Below are 17007 nucleotides of genomic sequence, written 5' to 3'. Positions count from 1 at the left end.
ACATTGGTTAGACCCTTACTGGAATGTGCTTCATACACCTGGGACCCACACAAAACTGGTCATATCAACAAACTAGAAGGGGTACAGAGGAAAGCAGCATGCTCTTGCATTGGGAACTACAATAGAGGTAGCAGTGTCACCAGGTGCTGTCCGACCTGGAGCGGGAAACGCTGGAAACAAGAAGGGCAAGGAACAGACTAGCCATGTTGTACAAGATTCAACAGGGGATGGTGGGAATAACTGCAGATTGATACATAACATACTCAACATAAAGGGGAACAAGAAACATAAATGGTCTGTAAATAGGAACCCCATTTGCCAGGACAGATATTTATAAAAACTCATTCTTTGTAAGAAGCTTAAAGGAATGGAATAAACTAGACAGTTTTAAGGGGGCACTAATAGCACGTTAGTATGCACAACACATCCAAGTTGGCGATATGCAGAGTACTGCCCTGCCGACTACAAATTCAGAAGGTTCTGAAGGAGAGTTAGATTTAGCTCTTTGGACTGAACCAGTGGTCACCAAACTATGGCCCGCCGCGAGATTTTATCTTAACACGTTCCATGCAGCCGGGCTATTTAGCGGGTACTGTGGTAGCGGATAAAACAGAGCCCCCACTTTCCCCGACCCCTCCCGTCTTTACTTGACTGGCGTTTTCCCCCTCAGGGATCCAACAGCTCCACGAGTAAATTTCCCCTTTTGTCCTCCCGGTCCAGGCCATCGCCGCCCTCCATCGGGTAGAGGGGCGAGCGGATCCCGGATTGTGGGGGGGAGGGGGGCGGGGGGGGGGGATCGACAGACAGACAGACAGACAGCTCTGATTTCAGTTGCTGTTTATTTCACTCTTCCCACATTTACATTCCCCCTGGTTTTATTTCCGCGCTCACTGGGGTTTGTTTCACGACGCGGAATTTGGGGATTAAATGGGAGCCGTTCGTTCAGCGCCGACCTGTTGTCCACCGGGTTTCTGCCCCACAGCCCCTGAGCCCCGCTCCTGACGCCGGTCCCGGGACCCGACCCTTTTACACACCCGGAGCGGAACCGGAGCAGATTCTCAGCCACTGGTTTTCATCCCAAGGCCAAAGAAAGGATAAAGTTTCTCCGTGAATTTATTCCCAGTGAAGGTGTGGAGATGGGACTTGGTGTCCGCGTCGTAAAATGAAACTGTCCCGGACTCGTAACTGAGATAAACTCCCACCCTCCCGGGGATGGGACGGGCGGGGAGAGGGGATGGAGGGGAGGTGAATGCATCAAACTCGTCATCCCACGCCCGATGCTCCAGACTCCAGTCTCCGGGGTCGGTGTGACCCATCCCTTCCTCTCCACAGACTCTGCGGCGACTCCCAGACTCCAGTACCGACTCCCCGCCACCTCCACCTCCCAGTAATGTCTCCCCGATGTGAATCCCTCCGATCCCAGCACACACGCCCAGCCTGTAAACCTCTTCCCGGTGTCAGGGAGACTCCTCACGGTCCCGGTCCATCTCACCCTCTTCCGATCCTCAGACACCTCGAGCCGCGCATGCGCTGTTTCCACATCCAGGGTGACGGAGACTGGGGGGAGAAGCAGAGAATCAGAGAGTCCCCGGGGGTCGGGGGGAGACTCGGGCACAGGCGGGCGGACAACTGAAACCTTGCCCGGGGTTTCACCCACAACAACATCGGGTGGACAACACACATCTCTCCCGGAGTTTTTATCCAGGGATGGAATGGGGAATTTTGTGAGGCGGAGGAGGGTGGACGGGGAGGACGAGTGACGATAGACAATAGACAATTGGTGCAGGAGTAGGTTATTCGGCCCTTCGAGCCAGCACCGCCATTCACTGTGATCATGGCTGATCATCCACAATCAGTACCCCATTCCTGCCTTCTCCCCATATCCCCCGACTGCTATTTTTAAGAGCCCTATCTTGCTCTCTCTTGAAAGTATCCAGAGAACCTGCCGCCACCGCCCTCTGAGGCAGAGAATTCCACAGACTCACAGCTCTCTGTGAGAAAAAGTGTTTCCTCGTCTCTGTTCTAAATGGCTTACTCCTTATTCTTAAAATATGGCTCCTGGTTCTGGGCTCCCCCAACATCAGGAACATGTTTCCAAACCCTTAACAATCTTATATGTTTCAATGAGATATCCTCTCATCCTTCTACACTCCAGAGTGTACAAGCCTAGATGCTCCATTCTCTCAGCATATGACAGTCCCGCCATCCCGGGAATTAACCTTGTAAACCTACGCTGCACTCCCTCAATAGCAAGAATGTCCTTCCTCAAATTAGGGAACCGAAACTGCACACAATACTCCAGGTGTGGTCTCTTTGGGGCCCTGTACAACTGCAGAAGGACCTCTTTGCTCCTATATTCGACTCCTCTTGTTGTAAAGGCCAACATGCCATTCGCTTTCTTCACTGCCTGCTGTGCCTGCATGCTTACTTTCATAGACTGGTGAACAAGGACCCCCAGATCCCATACTTCCCCTTCTCCCAACTTGACACCATTTAGATAGTAATCTGCCTTCCTGTTTTTACTACCAAAGTGGATAACCTCAGTTATCCACATTAAACTTCATCTGCCATGCATCTGCCCTCTCCCCCAAACTGTCCAAATCATCATGCATTCTCATAGCATCCCCCTCACAGTTCACACTGCCACCCAGCTTTGTGTCATCTGCAAATTTGCTAATGTTACTTTGAATCTCTTCATCCAAATCATTGATGTATATTGTAAATAGCTGCGGTCCCAGCACCGAGCCTTGCGGTACCCCACCTGCCATTCTGAAAGGGACCCGTTAATCGCTACTCTTTGTTTCCTGTCTGCCAACCAATTGTCTATCCATCTCAGCACTCTACCCCAATACCATGTGCCCTAATTTGCCCACTAATCTCCTATGTGGGACCTTATCAAATGCTTTCTGAAAGTCCAGGTGCACCACATCCACTGGCTCTCCCTTGTCCATTTTCCTAGTTACATCTTCAAAAAATTCCAGAAGATTAGTCAAGCATCATTTCCCCTTCGTAAATTCATGCTGACTCTAACCGATCCTGTTACTGCTATCCAGAGTGGGGAGAGTGAGGAAGATTGTGAGATTGCAGTGGGGATGGAGGAATGAAGCGGACTATTCACACATGGAGGCAAATCGGAGCAAGAGGATATTGAGGTGAGTGACAATAGATAATAGACAATAGGTGCAGGAGGAGGCCATTTGGCCCTTCGAGCCAGCACCGCCATTCAATGTGATCATGGCTCATTATCCCCAATCTGTACCCCGTTCGTGCCTTCTCCCCATATCCCCGGACTCCTCTACCTTTAAGAGCCCTATCTAGCTCTCTCTAGAAAGTATCCAGAGAACTGGCCTCCACCGCCCTCTGAGGCAGAGAATTCCACAGACTCACAACTCTCTGTGAGAAAAGGTGTTTCCTCGTCCCCGTTCTAAATGGCATAACCCTTATTCTTAAACTGTGGCCACTGATTCTGGACTCCTCCAACATCAGGAACATGTTTCCTGCCTCTAGCGTGTCCAAACCCTTAATAATCTGTTATGTTTCAATAAGATACCCTTTCATCCTTCTAAACTCCGGATTGCACAAGCCCAGCAGCTCCATTCTAGTAAAGAAAGCGAATGGTATGTTAGCTTTCATTGCAAAAGGATTTGAGTATAGGAGCAGAGAGGTTCTACTGCAGTTGTACAGGGTCTTGATGAGACCACACCTGGAGTATTGCGTACAGTTTTGGTCTCCAAATCTGAGGAAGGACATTATTGCCATAGAGGGAGTGCAGAGAAGGTTCACCAGACTGATTCCTGGGATGTCTGGACTGTCTTATGAAGAAAGACTGGATAGACTTGGTTGATACTCTCTAGAATTTAGAAGATTGAGAGGGGATCTTATAGAAACTTACAAAATTCTTAAGGGGTTGGACAGGCTAGATGCAGGAAGATTGTTCCCGATGTTGGGGAAGTCAGGACAAGGGGTCACAGCTTAAGGATAAAGGGGAAATCCTTTAAAAACCGAGATGAGAAGAACTTTTCTCACGCAGAGAGTGGTGAATCTCTGGAACTCTCTGCCACAGAGGGTAGTTGAGGCCACTTCATTGGCTATATTTAAGAGGGAGTTAGATGTGGCCCTTGTGGCTAAGGGGATCAGGGGGTATGGAGAGAAGGCAGGTACGGGATACTGAGGTGGATGATCAGCCATGATCATATTGAATGGCGGTGCAGGCTCGAAGGGCCGAATGGCCTACACCTGCACCTAATTTCGATGTTTCTATGTTTCTCTGTTTCTATTCTCTCAGCATATGACAGGCCCGCCATCCCGGGAATTAACCTGGTGAACCTACGCTACACTCCCTCTACACTAGTTCCACCTGCCCACATGCCCCACATACCTGCCCGTAGTACCTGCCCGTGTTTGCCCCGGATCCATCTAAACTTGTCCTAATCATGTACCTGTCAAATGACATGGAAATGTTGTGATAGTCCCAGCCTCCTTCTGCACCTACTGTCTCTGTTTCTATGTCCTTAACCTGAACGCCACCTCTGTTGACTCTTTCAGTTGCTGTGACCCTGGACCCCAACCGGTCGGTGGGGGAACTGCAAGCCGGCAACCCTGTCAGCAGCGTGTCAATCTTTTGAACTTTTTGGGGGGGGGGGGGGGGGGGGGGGGGAACTGGAACCCCACACACCCTCCTCCACGGAGAGGCAATTTTTTCCATGTCGCCTCCCCCGTGGCCTAACATCGAGGATCGGTGCGGCCTTTCCCGGAGACGTGCCTGGGGCTCAGCGGCAGGGTGCAGCGTGGATCTTGGCGTGGAGCGGGCAAGCCATTGCCAGAGGGGAGCGCTCCGGGGGGCTGACCCTCGGTAGCTGGGAACTGATCGCCTGGAGATCTCGGGCAGAGCACCAGCTGGCATGAGACGTCCGCAGTCTGGGATCCACTAGTTGGGGCCCCGGGATCTTAAGAAGCTTTGAAGATCCGACTCCGACTGCCGGCACACGGCCAACTTCTACTGCGGGCGGGACATGGACTTACCATCAGGATCGGGGTCCCTCGCCGGGGAGCTCTGGCCACCGGCCCTGCCTTCTCCAGAGCTTCTGGCTGCGGCGCGGCGGGGACTTTAAATCTTCGACCGCCGGCCTGCGGCCTACACCAACCTGAAGCCGCGGTATCCAGTGGGGAAGAGGCGATTCTGGATTTATCTGGACTTTTATCTGTCTGTACATCTGGACACCCGCAGCGATGGCTGCGGAGGGTTGATGTCCCGACCACGGGGGAAAATGGAGGAGGACTGGCCAAATTTTGTGCCTTCCACCATAGTGATGAATGTCGCGGTGGATGTTTGTGTTAAACCTTTATTATGTTTGTGTGTGTTGGTAGAGGGATGTTTTTCGGACTGGAGTCCAATGTTGTTCCTTATATATATACATGATTGGGTGTGTATGTAGGTTGCACGGTTAGTCAGTTTGCAGATGGAACTAAAATTGGTGACATTATGGAGAGTGAAGGAGGTTATCTGAGAGTAAATGGGATCCCTGTGAACTGGGCCAATGGGCTCAGGAACGGCAGGTGGGATTTATTCATGTGAAGGTGAGGTGATGCACTTTGCTGAGACAAACCAGGGCAGGACATACACAGTAAACGGGGAACTTTATAGAACTGAGAGATCTCGGGCTGCAGGTACACAGTGCCATGGAAGATGCAACAGTGACAGGCAGGGTGGTGAAGAATGTGTTTGTCACTCATGCTTTATAGGTCAGGATATTAAATACAGCATTTGACACAATGAGGTTGTTTGTATATTGGAGAGGGTGGTAAAGGATTTAAAATAATTTCATCAGGTCTGTAGGGCTGGGTTATAAGGAGACTTGGGCAGGCAGGGACATTTGTCTTTGGAGCCCATCAGAATGCTTTTATAGGCCTTGTATGAGATCTATATAAGGTGCACAGATAAGGTGAATAGCCACAGTATTTTACACAAGGTAGGAGAGTCTAAACCCAGAGTACATCAGTTTAAGGTGAGAGTGGAAACAGTAAAATGGTTCAGTTTTTTCAGTCAATGCGTAGTGTATGTATGGAACAAACTGACAGAGGAAGTGGACAAGGCAGCTACAATGATGACATTTTACATACAGTTGGGTAGAGACGTGAATAAGAAAGACTTGGAAGAATATGAGTCAGACTCAGGCAAGTGGGACTAGCTTGGTTGGGCAACTTGGTTGGCAGGGTCATGTTGAGTCAAAGAGCCTGTTTCTGTGCAACATCACACTCTGTCTGTGATGCTTTTCTGCAGCTGTGTTTGGTGGAAGATCAAATCTTCAATTTCCCTTCAGTCCAAAATACCATTAATGTTTGCATCTACGCATAACTTAAAGATGTCAGAAACAAGAACAATGGAAAAGGTATAAGCTTTACCTAGCTTGATGCCATCAGGTGTTTCTGCCAATACCATGTTGTACAAAAAAGGATTTTCAAATTTTTCAATCAGCAAGTTAACATCTACCACCGACAGTGGTTTATCTTCATCACAAACCCTGCAAATATTTAACAGCTGGTTATAAACTGAACATTAGAAATATATTGGGCTGTTCAACAAAAACTTACAATGTTTCCATCAAGAGCATGTCCTACCTTTGCTTGCGAACAGCTACCTCCTGAAAGAAATAAAACACAAATCTCAATTGACTGAGATGGACCGTCCTCATCCCAACAGCGGGAATTTCACCAAATTCCTACAATGCTCTGATAATTCCCATTTCCCAACTCTTATCACCACTGTCATGCAGAGAGAAAGCGGATATTGCCGCAGAGATGTAGAACGATGAAATTAGAAAAGCTAAAAGAAGATATGAGGTTGCTTTGGCAGGTAAGGTGAAAGTAAATCCAAAGGGTTTCTACAGCTATATTAACAGCAAGGGGATAACGAGGGATAAAATTGGTCCATTAGAGAGACAGAGTGGACAGCTATCTGCAGAGCCAAAAGAGATGGGGGAGATATTGAACAATTTCTTTTCTTCAGGATTCACCAAGGAGAATGATATTGAATTATGTGAGGTAAGGGAAACAAGTAGAGTAGCTGTGGATACTATGAGATTCAAAGAAAAAGAAGTACTGATACTTTTGAAAAATATAAATGTGGATAAGTCTCCAGGTCCTGACAAGATATTCCTTATGACATTGAGGGAAGTTAGTGTAGAAATAGCAGGGGCTATGACAGAAATATTTCAAATGTCATTAGAAACGGGAATAGTGCCGGAGGATTGGCGTACTGCGCATGTTGTTCCATTGTTTAAAAAGGGTTCTAAGAGTAAACTTAGCAATTATAGACCGGTTAGTTTGACTTCAGTGGTGGGCAAATTAATGGAAAAGATACAGAGAGATAATATACATAAGCATCTGGATAAACATGGTCTGATTAGGAACAGTCAACATGGATTTGTGCCTGGAAGGTCATGTTTGACTAATCTTCTGGAATTTTTTGTAGTGGTTACTATGGAAATTGATGAGGGTAAAGCAGTGGATGTTATCTATATGGACTTTAGTAAGGCCTTTGACAAGGTTCCTCATGGAAGGTTGGTTAAGAAGTTTCAATTGTTGGGTATAAATGCAGGAGTAGCAAGATGGATTCAACAGTGGCTGAATGGGAGATGCCAGAGAGTAATGGTGGATGGTTGTTTGTCAGGTTGGAAGCAGGTGACTAGTGGCGTGCCTCAGGGATCTGTGTTGGGTCCACTGTTGTTTGTCATGTATATCAATGATCTGGATGAAGGTGTGGTAAATTGGATTAGTAAGTATGCAGATAATACTAAGATAGGTGGGGTTGTGGATAATGAAGTAGATTTCCAAAGTCTACAGAGAGATTTAGGCCATTTGGAAGAATGGGCTGAAAGATGGCAGATGGAGTTTAATGCTAATAAGTGTGAGGTGCTACATCTTGGCAGGACAAATCAAAATAGGACGTACATGGTAAATGGTAGCGAATTGTGGAATGCAGTTGAACAGAGGGATCTAGGAATAACTGTGCATAGTTCCCTGAAGGTGGAATCTCATATAGATAGGGTGGTAAAGAAAGCTTTTGTTATGCTAGCCTTTATAAATCAGAGCATTGAGTATAAACGTTGGGATGTAATGTTAAATTTGTACAAGGCATTGGTGAAACCAATTCTGCAGTATGGTGTACAATTTTGGTTGCCCAGTTATAGGAAGGATGTCAACAAAATAGAGAGAATACAGAGGAGATTTACTAGAACGTTGCCTGGGTTTCAGCAACTAAGTTACAGAGAAATGTTGAATGTTAGGTCTTTATTCTCTGGAGCACAGAAGGTTAAGGGTGGACTTGATAGAGGTCTTTAAAATGATGAGAGGGATAGACAGAGTTGACGTGGACAAACTATTCCCATTGAGAGTAGGGAAGATTCAAACAAGAGGACATGACTTCAGAATTAAGGGACAGATGTTTAGGGTTAACATGAGGGGGAACTTATTTACTCAGAGAGTGGCAGCTGTGTGGAATGAGCTTCCTATGGAAGTGGTGGAGGCAGGTTCGATTTTATCATTTAAAAATAAATTGGGTAGGTATATGGATGAGAAAGGAATGGAGGGTTATGGTCTGAGTGCAGGCAGATGGGACTAGGGGAAAATAATAGTTCGGCACAGACTTGTAGGGCCGAGATGGCCTGTTTCCATGCTGTAATTGTTATATGATTATATGAATGGCCAGTCTATGATGTAGAACGTGATTTCATTCTATGGTGAAACAAGGTGGACAAAACAAACAGAGCAAATTCCCCCAAGGTGACCACCCACTGCTGATGGGAACCGGATATAGATGATCAATCTGATGTGTGTGTGTGCGCCATGTTCTAGATTTCAATGTTAATCCCCACAATGTGGTCATGGCTGATCTAGCCCAGGACTGAACTCCTCCTCTTTGCCCCATTCCCTTCGATTACAATTCCCCGAATTTTCAAAAATGTATCTTCCTCTGGTATAAATACGTCTAACATGTTAAACCTGTCAGAGTCTCTTGGTTGGAGAATCCCAGATATTCACTGCCCTCTGCCCATTCCGTGGTCCTTGGGATCAGATATAGGATCACCTGTCATTGTTCTAAACGCTACAGAACACAAACACCTCTCTACATTCCGGTCAGGCAGTCCTGAGATCCCATAGATTATACGGGAGGACAATTAGTTTGGGAACAACAACAGCTGAAACAGATCAAACATTTACCTAGTTCTGAATTACTGATAAATGCAGCATTTATTTCTGAAATGTCACCCACCATTTTGTGACTGTGCATTTTCACTTCACCAAACTGTAGTGTAACCCCTCACCTTCAGAAACACCACACTGTCTTTTTGATCCATCTGTTGCTGCAACTTTAAGAGTTCCTCCTGAATGGAATTTAAATTCTCTTGAATCTCTCCAAGATTTTTCTCCATTGTATTTAGAATCTTCTTCTCTTCCTCCCGGATATCTGCCAGTGCGCGCTGCTCTTTCTCAATGAGAATCTTGTGCTGTTCAGCAAACTGGGATGTGATCTTGGACTGAAGGTTGTGTGACTGTTCCTGTGAAATGAAAGGTGAAAATCAATATATAATGTCACTGTGTTTAAGAAAGAACTGCAGATGCTGGAAAATCGAAGGTATACAAATGTGCTGGAGTAACTCAGCGAGTGCAGCAGCATCTATGGAGCGAAGGAAATAGGCAACGTTTCGGGCCAAAACCCTTCTTCAGACTGATGTAGAGGGGAGGAGTGGGGGGGGGAGGGAGAAGAAAGGAAAAAGGAAGAGGAGGAGCCCAAGGGCCGAGAGAAAGCCTAGAAGGGGAGGAGACAGCAAGGGCTACCGGTAATTGGAGAAGTCAATGTTTATGCCGCTAGGGTGCAGACTGCCCAAGCGGAATATGAGGTGCTGCTCCTCCAATTTCCGGTGGTGCTCACTCTGGCCATGGAGGAGTGAGCAATTAAATACACCTGGACCATTTGCGACACTTCCCTACCATTTCTTGACCTCACTATCTCCACCGCAGGTGATGGACATCTGACCGACATCCACTATAAACCCACTGACTCCCATGGCTATCTAGACTACACTTCTTCCCACCCTGCTTCCTGTCAGGACTCCATCCCCTACTCCCAATTCCTCCGTCTACGCCGCATCTGCTCCCAGGATGAGGTGTTCCACACCAGGGCATCGGAAATGTCCTCATTCTTCAGGGGACGGGGGTTCCCCTCCCCTACTATAGATGAGGCTCTCACCAGGGTCTCTTCAATACCCCGTAACTCTGCTCTCTCTCCCCATCCCCCCACTTGTAACAAGGGCAGAGTCCCCCTCGTCCTCACCTTTCACCCCACTAGCCATCATATCCAACAAATAGTCCTCCATCATTTTCGCCTCCTCCAACGTGACCCCACCACTCGCCACATCTTCCCATCTCCCCCCCTGTCCGCTTTCCGCAAAGACCGCTTTGTAACTCCCTGGTCAATTCATCCCTTCCCTACCGTACCACCCCCTCCCCAGGCACTTTCTCTTGCAACCGCAAGAGATGCTACACTTGCCCCTTTACCTCCCCCCTCGACTCCATTCAAGGACCCAAGCAGTCGTTCCAGGTGTGACAGAGGTTCACCTGCATCTCCTCCAACCTCATCTATTGCATCCGCTGCTCTAGATGTCAGCTGATCTACATCGGTGAGACCAAGCGCAGGCTTGACGATCGCTTCGCCCAACACCTCCGCTCAGTCCGCAATAACCAACCTGATCTCCCGGTGGCTCAGCACTACAACTTCCCCTCATATTCCCAATCTCAATCCGACCTTTCTGTCCTGGGCCTCCTCCATGGCCAGATTGAGCACCACCGGAAATTGGAGGAGCAGCACCTTCTCATATTCCGCTTGGGCAGTCTGCACCCTAGCAGCATAAACATTGACCTCCATTTTCCGGTAGCCCTTGCTGTCTCCTCCCCTTCTCAGCTCTCAGGCTGCTCCTCTTCCATTCTCCTTTCTACTCCCCACCCCCACCCCACATCAGTCTGAAGAAGGGTTTCAGCATGAAATGTTGCCTATTTCCTTCGCTCCATAGATGCTGCAGAACCCGCTGAGTTTCTCCAGCATTTTTGTCTACATATAATGTCACCAATTGTGTTTCTTCACGACTTTGACTGTGACATTTGCCCGGTACATTTTTTATTTACTTTGGCAAACCAATAGCTTCTCTAAATGCTTCTGAAATATCGTGAGGGTAATCTTAGAATCCATCAATCCTCTACCCCAATATAATTCCCTGCTGCCAATGCCCATTAATTCCCATTCACCACCCACTTTCCCAGGGATTATAACAGTCACCGATTGACCATTGAACCAGCGTGTATTGGGGACGTGGATGGAATCCGACGCGGTCACAGTGAGAAGTCGTGAACCACACGGGCAGCACCCGAGGTCAGGATCGAACCCGCTCACCAGAACTAGGAGACAGCAGCACTACTTGTGTAACTGCGCTGCCCTATTATTACACGCGTCACAGGGATCAAATCTACACAAGATCAGGAAATCGAAACTTAAAAGCCTCACCAGAACTCCAGAAATCTTCTGTTTCTGTTGCTGCTCCATTTGCTGGATCTCTGATTCCTTTTTTGTGAGAGACTGGATGGAAGATTTCACCTGATCCTGGGATTATGTTTGGGAATCAGAGAATAAAAGTGTTAAACAATAAAGACGGAATAAAACAACGATGCGATCAAAATCAGTTTGCTTTTACCTTGTAGGTTTCAACAGCTTCTTTAACCGGCATGAAGCTGTGAGACTTGTGTTCCCGCCCAGCTGCACAAATTACACAGATCAGTTTCTTGTCCGTTTCACAAAACAGCTTCAGTTCTTCCTGATGTTCCTCGCACTGAAGTTTACTTTCCTTCTCTGTCTGATTCAGGCTCAGTGTTCGAGCTTTCTCAGACAGTCTAACCAAGGCCCGATTCACCCTGAGGGTGCGGTCTGTAAATTCCTCTCTACATTCCGGGCAGGAGTTTCTCCCCTCCCTGTCCCAACTCTGTGTGATACAGGAGCGGCAGAAGTTGTGCCCACACTCCAGTGTCACCGGATCGGTGAAGAAATCCAGGCAGATGGGACAAACTGCCTCCTCGGTTAAACTCTCAAAAATGTCTTTCGCAGCCATTTTATCTCCACTTCCTGGTTCAAAATGTTTTCCACTGCGCGCGCTGCCGTCCCGGGGGAATGAATGTTATTGGGCTGCAAGTGTTCAGTGTTCAGTGTCCTGGCCACTCCCAACTAATCACACACGAGGGAGGAGTCAGTTAGACATTAAACCGGCCTGAATATAAACGAAAGCGCAGAATTTGGGTGGATGCAGTCTCTTGCCCAGATTGTGGGAATCGAGGACCAGACAAAGTTTCAAAGTGAAGGGAAAAGTTTGCTAAGAATCCGAGGGTTCTTTTTCCACACAAAGGATGTTGGGTGTATGGAACAGGCTGCCAGAGGAGGTGTGTGTAGGAAGGAACTGCTGATGCTGGTTTGAATCGAAGATAGGCACAAACAGCTGGAGTAACTCAGCGGGACAGGCAGCATCTCTGGAGAGAAGCAAAGGGTGATGTTTTCGATCGAGACCCTTCTTCAGATAGACGCCAGAGCAGGTAGTTGAGGCTGGGACTATCCCATCGTTTAAAAAAAAACAGTTAAATTCATAGGACAGGTTTGGAGGGAATGGTGGGAATGGTGTAGCTGGGACATGTTGGCCGGTGTGGGAAAGTTGGGCCGAAGGGCCTGTTTCCACACTGTGTCATTCTGTGACTATAGACTGACACAACGTGCTGGAGTAACTCAGCGGGTCATAGAAACATAGAAATTAGGTGCAGGACTAGGCCATTCGGCCCCTCGAGACAGCACCGCCATTCAATATGGTCATGACTGATCATCTAAAATCAATACACCATTCCTGCTTTTTCTCCCATATCCATTGATTCCGTTAGCCCTAAGAGCGATATCTAACTCTCTTGAAAACATCCAGTGAATTGGCCTCCATTGTCCTCTGTGGCAGAGAATTCCACAGATTCACAACTCTCTGGATGAAGATGTTTTTCCTCATCTCCGTTGTAAATGGCCTACCCCTTATTCTTAAACTGTGACCCCTGGTTCTGGACTCCCGCAACATCGGGAACATGTTTCCTGCATCTAGCCTGTCCAATCCCTTAAGAATGTTATATGTTTCTATAAGATATCCTCTCATCCTTCTAAATTCCAGTGAATACAAGCCCAGCCGACCCATTCTCTCATCACACAGTATGTCAGTCCCGCCTGCAGGATGAGGTGACAGCACTTGCACTCTGTACTGTTTGTTAACAGAGCTGTGTTTTTAACTTCAAGATCGACACGAAATGCTGGAGTAACTCAGCGGGACTGGCAGTCGTCTCTGGAAAGAAGGAATGGGTGACGGACCTGGTGTCGGGGCTTCACCGTTCTCCAACATGCATAGTCCCTCTTTAGCTGGTCAATGTTCTCTGGGGTCAACAACTTCACATTTAACTTGAATGAATGAATGTATGAATGAATGAATAAGTTTATCGGCCAAGTATTCACATACAAGGAATTTGCCTTGATGCTCCGCCCACAAGTGACAACGACATAAAGTGACAGTTAGGATTGACACATAAAACATTCCACATTAATAATAAGACATTATTGATTAAACATGTGAATTAAATAAAATACCAGAGCAAAAGGAGGCTACAGATTTTTGGTTATTGAGTGGAGCTACTACTGGTGGAAAAAAAGCTGTTCTTATGTCTGGCTGTGGCAGCTTTGACAGTCCGGAGTCGCCTTCCAGAGGGAAGTGATTCAAAGAGTGTGGTCACGGTCTCTGTCTGCTCTCTGCACTGTCACACACTGGAAGCCCGAAGGAGGCAGTCAGTCAGACCAGAGAACAGCGTGAAGTTGGATGTGTTGTAATCTGTCGTGTGAGTGTGACTGGTTTGCGAGCAAAAGGGCCAAATTGGATTATTAAACGTCAGACGCTGCAAGCGCCCGACTCATTGGCTGAGTAACAATGCGGTTTTCAACATTAAAGCAATTATCACGCTGAACCATCCCCACGGTCAGAGCGGGTTACTTTCATAGTTTCTGGATCTCAGTTCACCGCCGTTGCTGGTGAGTGACTCTGTCTCCGCTCCCGGCAGCTCACAGCCCAGTTGTATGAATATTTGATTTCTCTCACTTCAGGAAGCCCCGGCATTCCCTCTCTCTCTCTATCCCTCCCCCACCCAAGTCGCACCAGCTTCTCGTTCTCACCCAGCATTATTTTCTTATATACACACTTCACGTTTTTCTATTTTCTACAATCTATTTTCCTCTTTTTCTCTCTATATTTTGTTTTTTTTTACTTCCTTTTCAAACACATAAAACTAGAGGTTGTACATATAATGTATTACGTTATGGCATAGTTGGCACCTAAAATTAGGTACCACTGTATTGTTTTGTACTGTATTAACTTCTAATAAAATAAATTAAAAAAATAAAAAATAAAAAAAGAGTGTGGTCACGGTCTCTGTCTGCTCTCTGCACTGTCACTACACAGGAAGCCCGAAAAAGGCAGTCAGTCAGACCAGAGAACAGCGTGAAGTTGGATGTGTTGTAATTTGTCGTGTGAGTGTGACTGGTTTGCGAGCAAAAGGGCCAAATTGGATTATTAAACTTCAGACGCTGCAAGCAGTTGTATGAATCTTTGATTTCTCTCACTTCAGGGAGCCCCGGCATTCCCTCTCTCTCTATCCCTCCCCCACCCAAGTTGCACCAGCTTCTCGTTCTCACCCAGCAAACAGCTAACAATGGCCTGTTTCCTTTATCATCGTTACTTTTTGCATTCCTTTCATTCATTGTTCTTTATCTCTCCACATCACCGTCTATATCTCTCGTTTCCCTTCTCCCAAACCGGTCTGAAGAAGGGTCTCGACCCGAAACGTCGCCCATTCTTTCTCTCCAGAGATGCTGCCTGACCCGCTGAGTTACTCCAGCTTATTTTGTCTATCTTCATCATCTTCCAGTCCCGCCGCTCCTACCTACACCCCCTCCCCGCCTTCCCCCCCATGCCCTCACATCCCTCTCCCCCTCCCCCTCTCCCCCCTTCCTCTCTCCCAGCACCTCCCCTCCCCCCCCCTCTCTCCTCTCACTGCATCTCCCTCCCCCCTGCATCTCTCGGCCCCTACGCCCCCTTACCATAACCCCCCCTCCCTCGCCTGCATCCCCCGCACTAATACATCACGCTCTCTCCTCCAGCCCAGCGCGCCGCTTGACTCGGGGGTGATTCAGTACCGCGTGGGGTCGGCGACGTTGAGCAGAGGGACCGGGACCGGGTCACCGCCAGGGATGCGGCGTTCTATCTGGAAGGCTATGTTCTGCTGCGGCTAATGGCAGGTACAGAGAGAGAGAGAGAGAGCCACTCGGCCCGCGCTTTGCTGCTGCCTCACAGCGTCAGGGACCCGGGTTTAGATCCTGACTCCGGGCGCTGTCTGTACGGAGTTGGTACGGTTTCCACCGGGTGACATTTCGGGTCTGAAGAAGGGTCTCGACCCGAAACGTCACCCATTCCTTCCCTCCAGAGATGTTACCCGTCCCGCTGAGTTACTCCAGCATTTCGTGTCTATCTCAGTTTTGTAGGTTAATTGCCTTCTGTAAATTGGGTGACGTTTCAGTTCACGACCCATCTTCAGACTGGTTAGAGAAGGTTGTCTAACTAGTCCCGAACTAGTTGTGAATCTGTGGAATTCTCTGCCACAGAAGGCAGTGGAGGCCAATTCACTGAATGGTTTCAAGAGAGAGTTAGATTTAGCTTTTAGGATTAACGGAATCAAGGGATATGGGGGAAAAGCAGGAATGGGGTACTAATTTTGGATGATCACCCATGATCATATTGAAGGGTCGAATGGCCTACTCCTGCGCCTCTTTTTCTATATTTTCTCTGTGATACCCCATGGACTTTTCCAAAGAGGAGGTCTCCTTAGCGTTTAAGAAAGAACTGCAGATGCTGGTAAAATAGGTCGACACAAAATGCTGGAGAAACTCAGCGGGTGAGGCAGCATCTGTAGACAATAGACAATAGGTGCAGGAGTAGGCCATTCGGCCCTTCGAGCCAGCACCACCCTGGCCACACTCTCATCTCGCTGCTACCACCGGGAAGAAAGTACAGGAAGCCTGAAAACTGTATCGGCCATACATCCATTAAACACTCCAACCTCCAAATACACTTCAAACTATTTAAACTTGGGGGAATTATCTTGTGACTTTACACTACCATTTTCTATTTATTTATGTGTGTGTGTTTTTATATACACTGATGTTGTTTGTGTGTATCCTGGGTTTTACTGAGCCGTGTGCTGCTGCAAGCAAGTATTTCATTGTTTTGTTTCGGGGCATATGGCAATAAATCACTCTTGACTCTAACATTTAGTTTAGAGAAACAGGCCCTTCGGCCCACCGAGTCCGTGCCGACCAGCGATCCCCGCACATTAACACTATCCTACACACACTAGGGACAAGTTACATTTACACCAAGGCCACTTAAACTACAAACCTGTACGTCTTTGGCGAGTGGGAGGAAAACCGAAGATCTCGGAGAAAACCCACGCAGGTCACGGGGAGAACGTACAAGCTCCGTACAGACAGCACCTGTAGTCGGGATCGAACCCGGGTCTCTGGCGCTGTGAGGCAGCAACTCTACCGCTGTTCCACCTTGCACCGACTGTTGTATTACAACCGCCCTTTAAATCATTAAATGATGTTAATGTCGTGGGCAGCTCGAAGCACCCACTCATTGGCTGTCAAAGCAATGTTTACACCAATTTCCTCCCTCCTTGGGTTTGAACCCATTCTTCCAAAGATCCGTTCCGAATAAAATGAATCTGTTGTGTGGAGAGCAAATCTGCAAACACGCTATAAATTCACAGACTGGGCGGACTTTAGGCCCCGGGGGAGCCCGGAGCTCAGGACCCGCCGCCCGCGGCTGCTGCTGAACCCGCGGG

General features: G+C 47.8%; 1 protein-coding gene across 1 annotated transcript in view; it reads right to left on the bottom strand.

Annotated features, from left to right (window-relative positions):
• Nucleotides 1–822: 822 nt before the first annotated feature.
• Nucleotides 823–17007, bottom strand: part of LOC129695047 (E3 ubiquitin-protein ligase TRIM39-like) — a 28530-nt gene continuing 12345 nt past the window's right edge. The window contains 2 exon segments of the mRNA XM_055631808.1: nucleotides 823–1279; nucleotides 1282–1557. Of these exon segments, the coding sequence (XP_055487783.1) occupies nucleotides 1059–1279; nucleotides 1282–1557 (497 nt within the window). The 3' untranslated portion in view covers nucleotides 823–1058.

Source organism: Leucoraja erinacea, unplaced genomic scaffold (assembly GCF_028641065.1).
Source record: "Leucoraja erinacea ecotype New England unplaced genomic scaffold, Leri_hhj_1 Leri_926S, whole genome shotgun sequence".
NCBI classification, from domain to species: Eukaryota; Metazoa; Chordata; class Chondrichthyes; order Rajiformes; family Rajidae; genus Leucoraja; species Leucoraja erinaceus.
The sequence above is the reverse complement of the archived record's forward strand: the minus strand, read 5'-3'. Positions and strand labels throughout refer to the sequence as shown.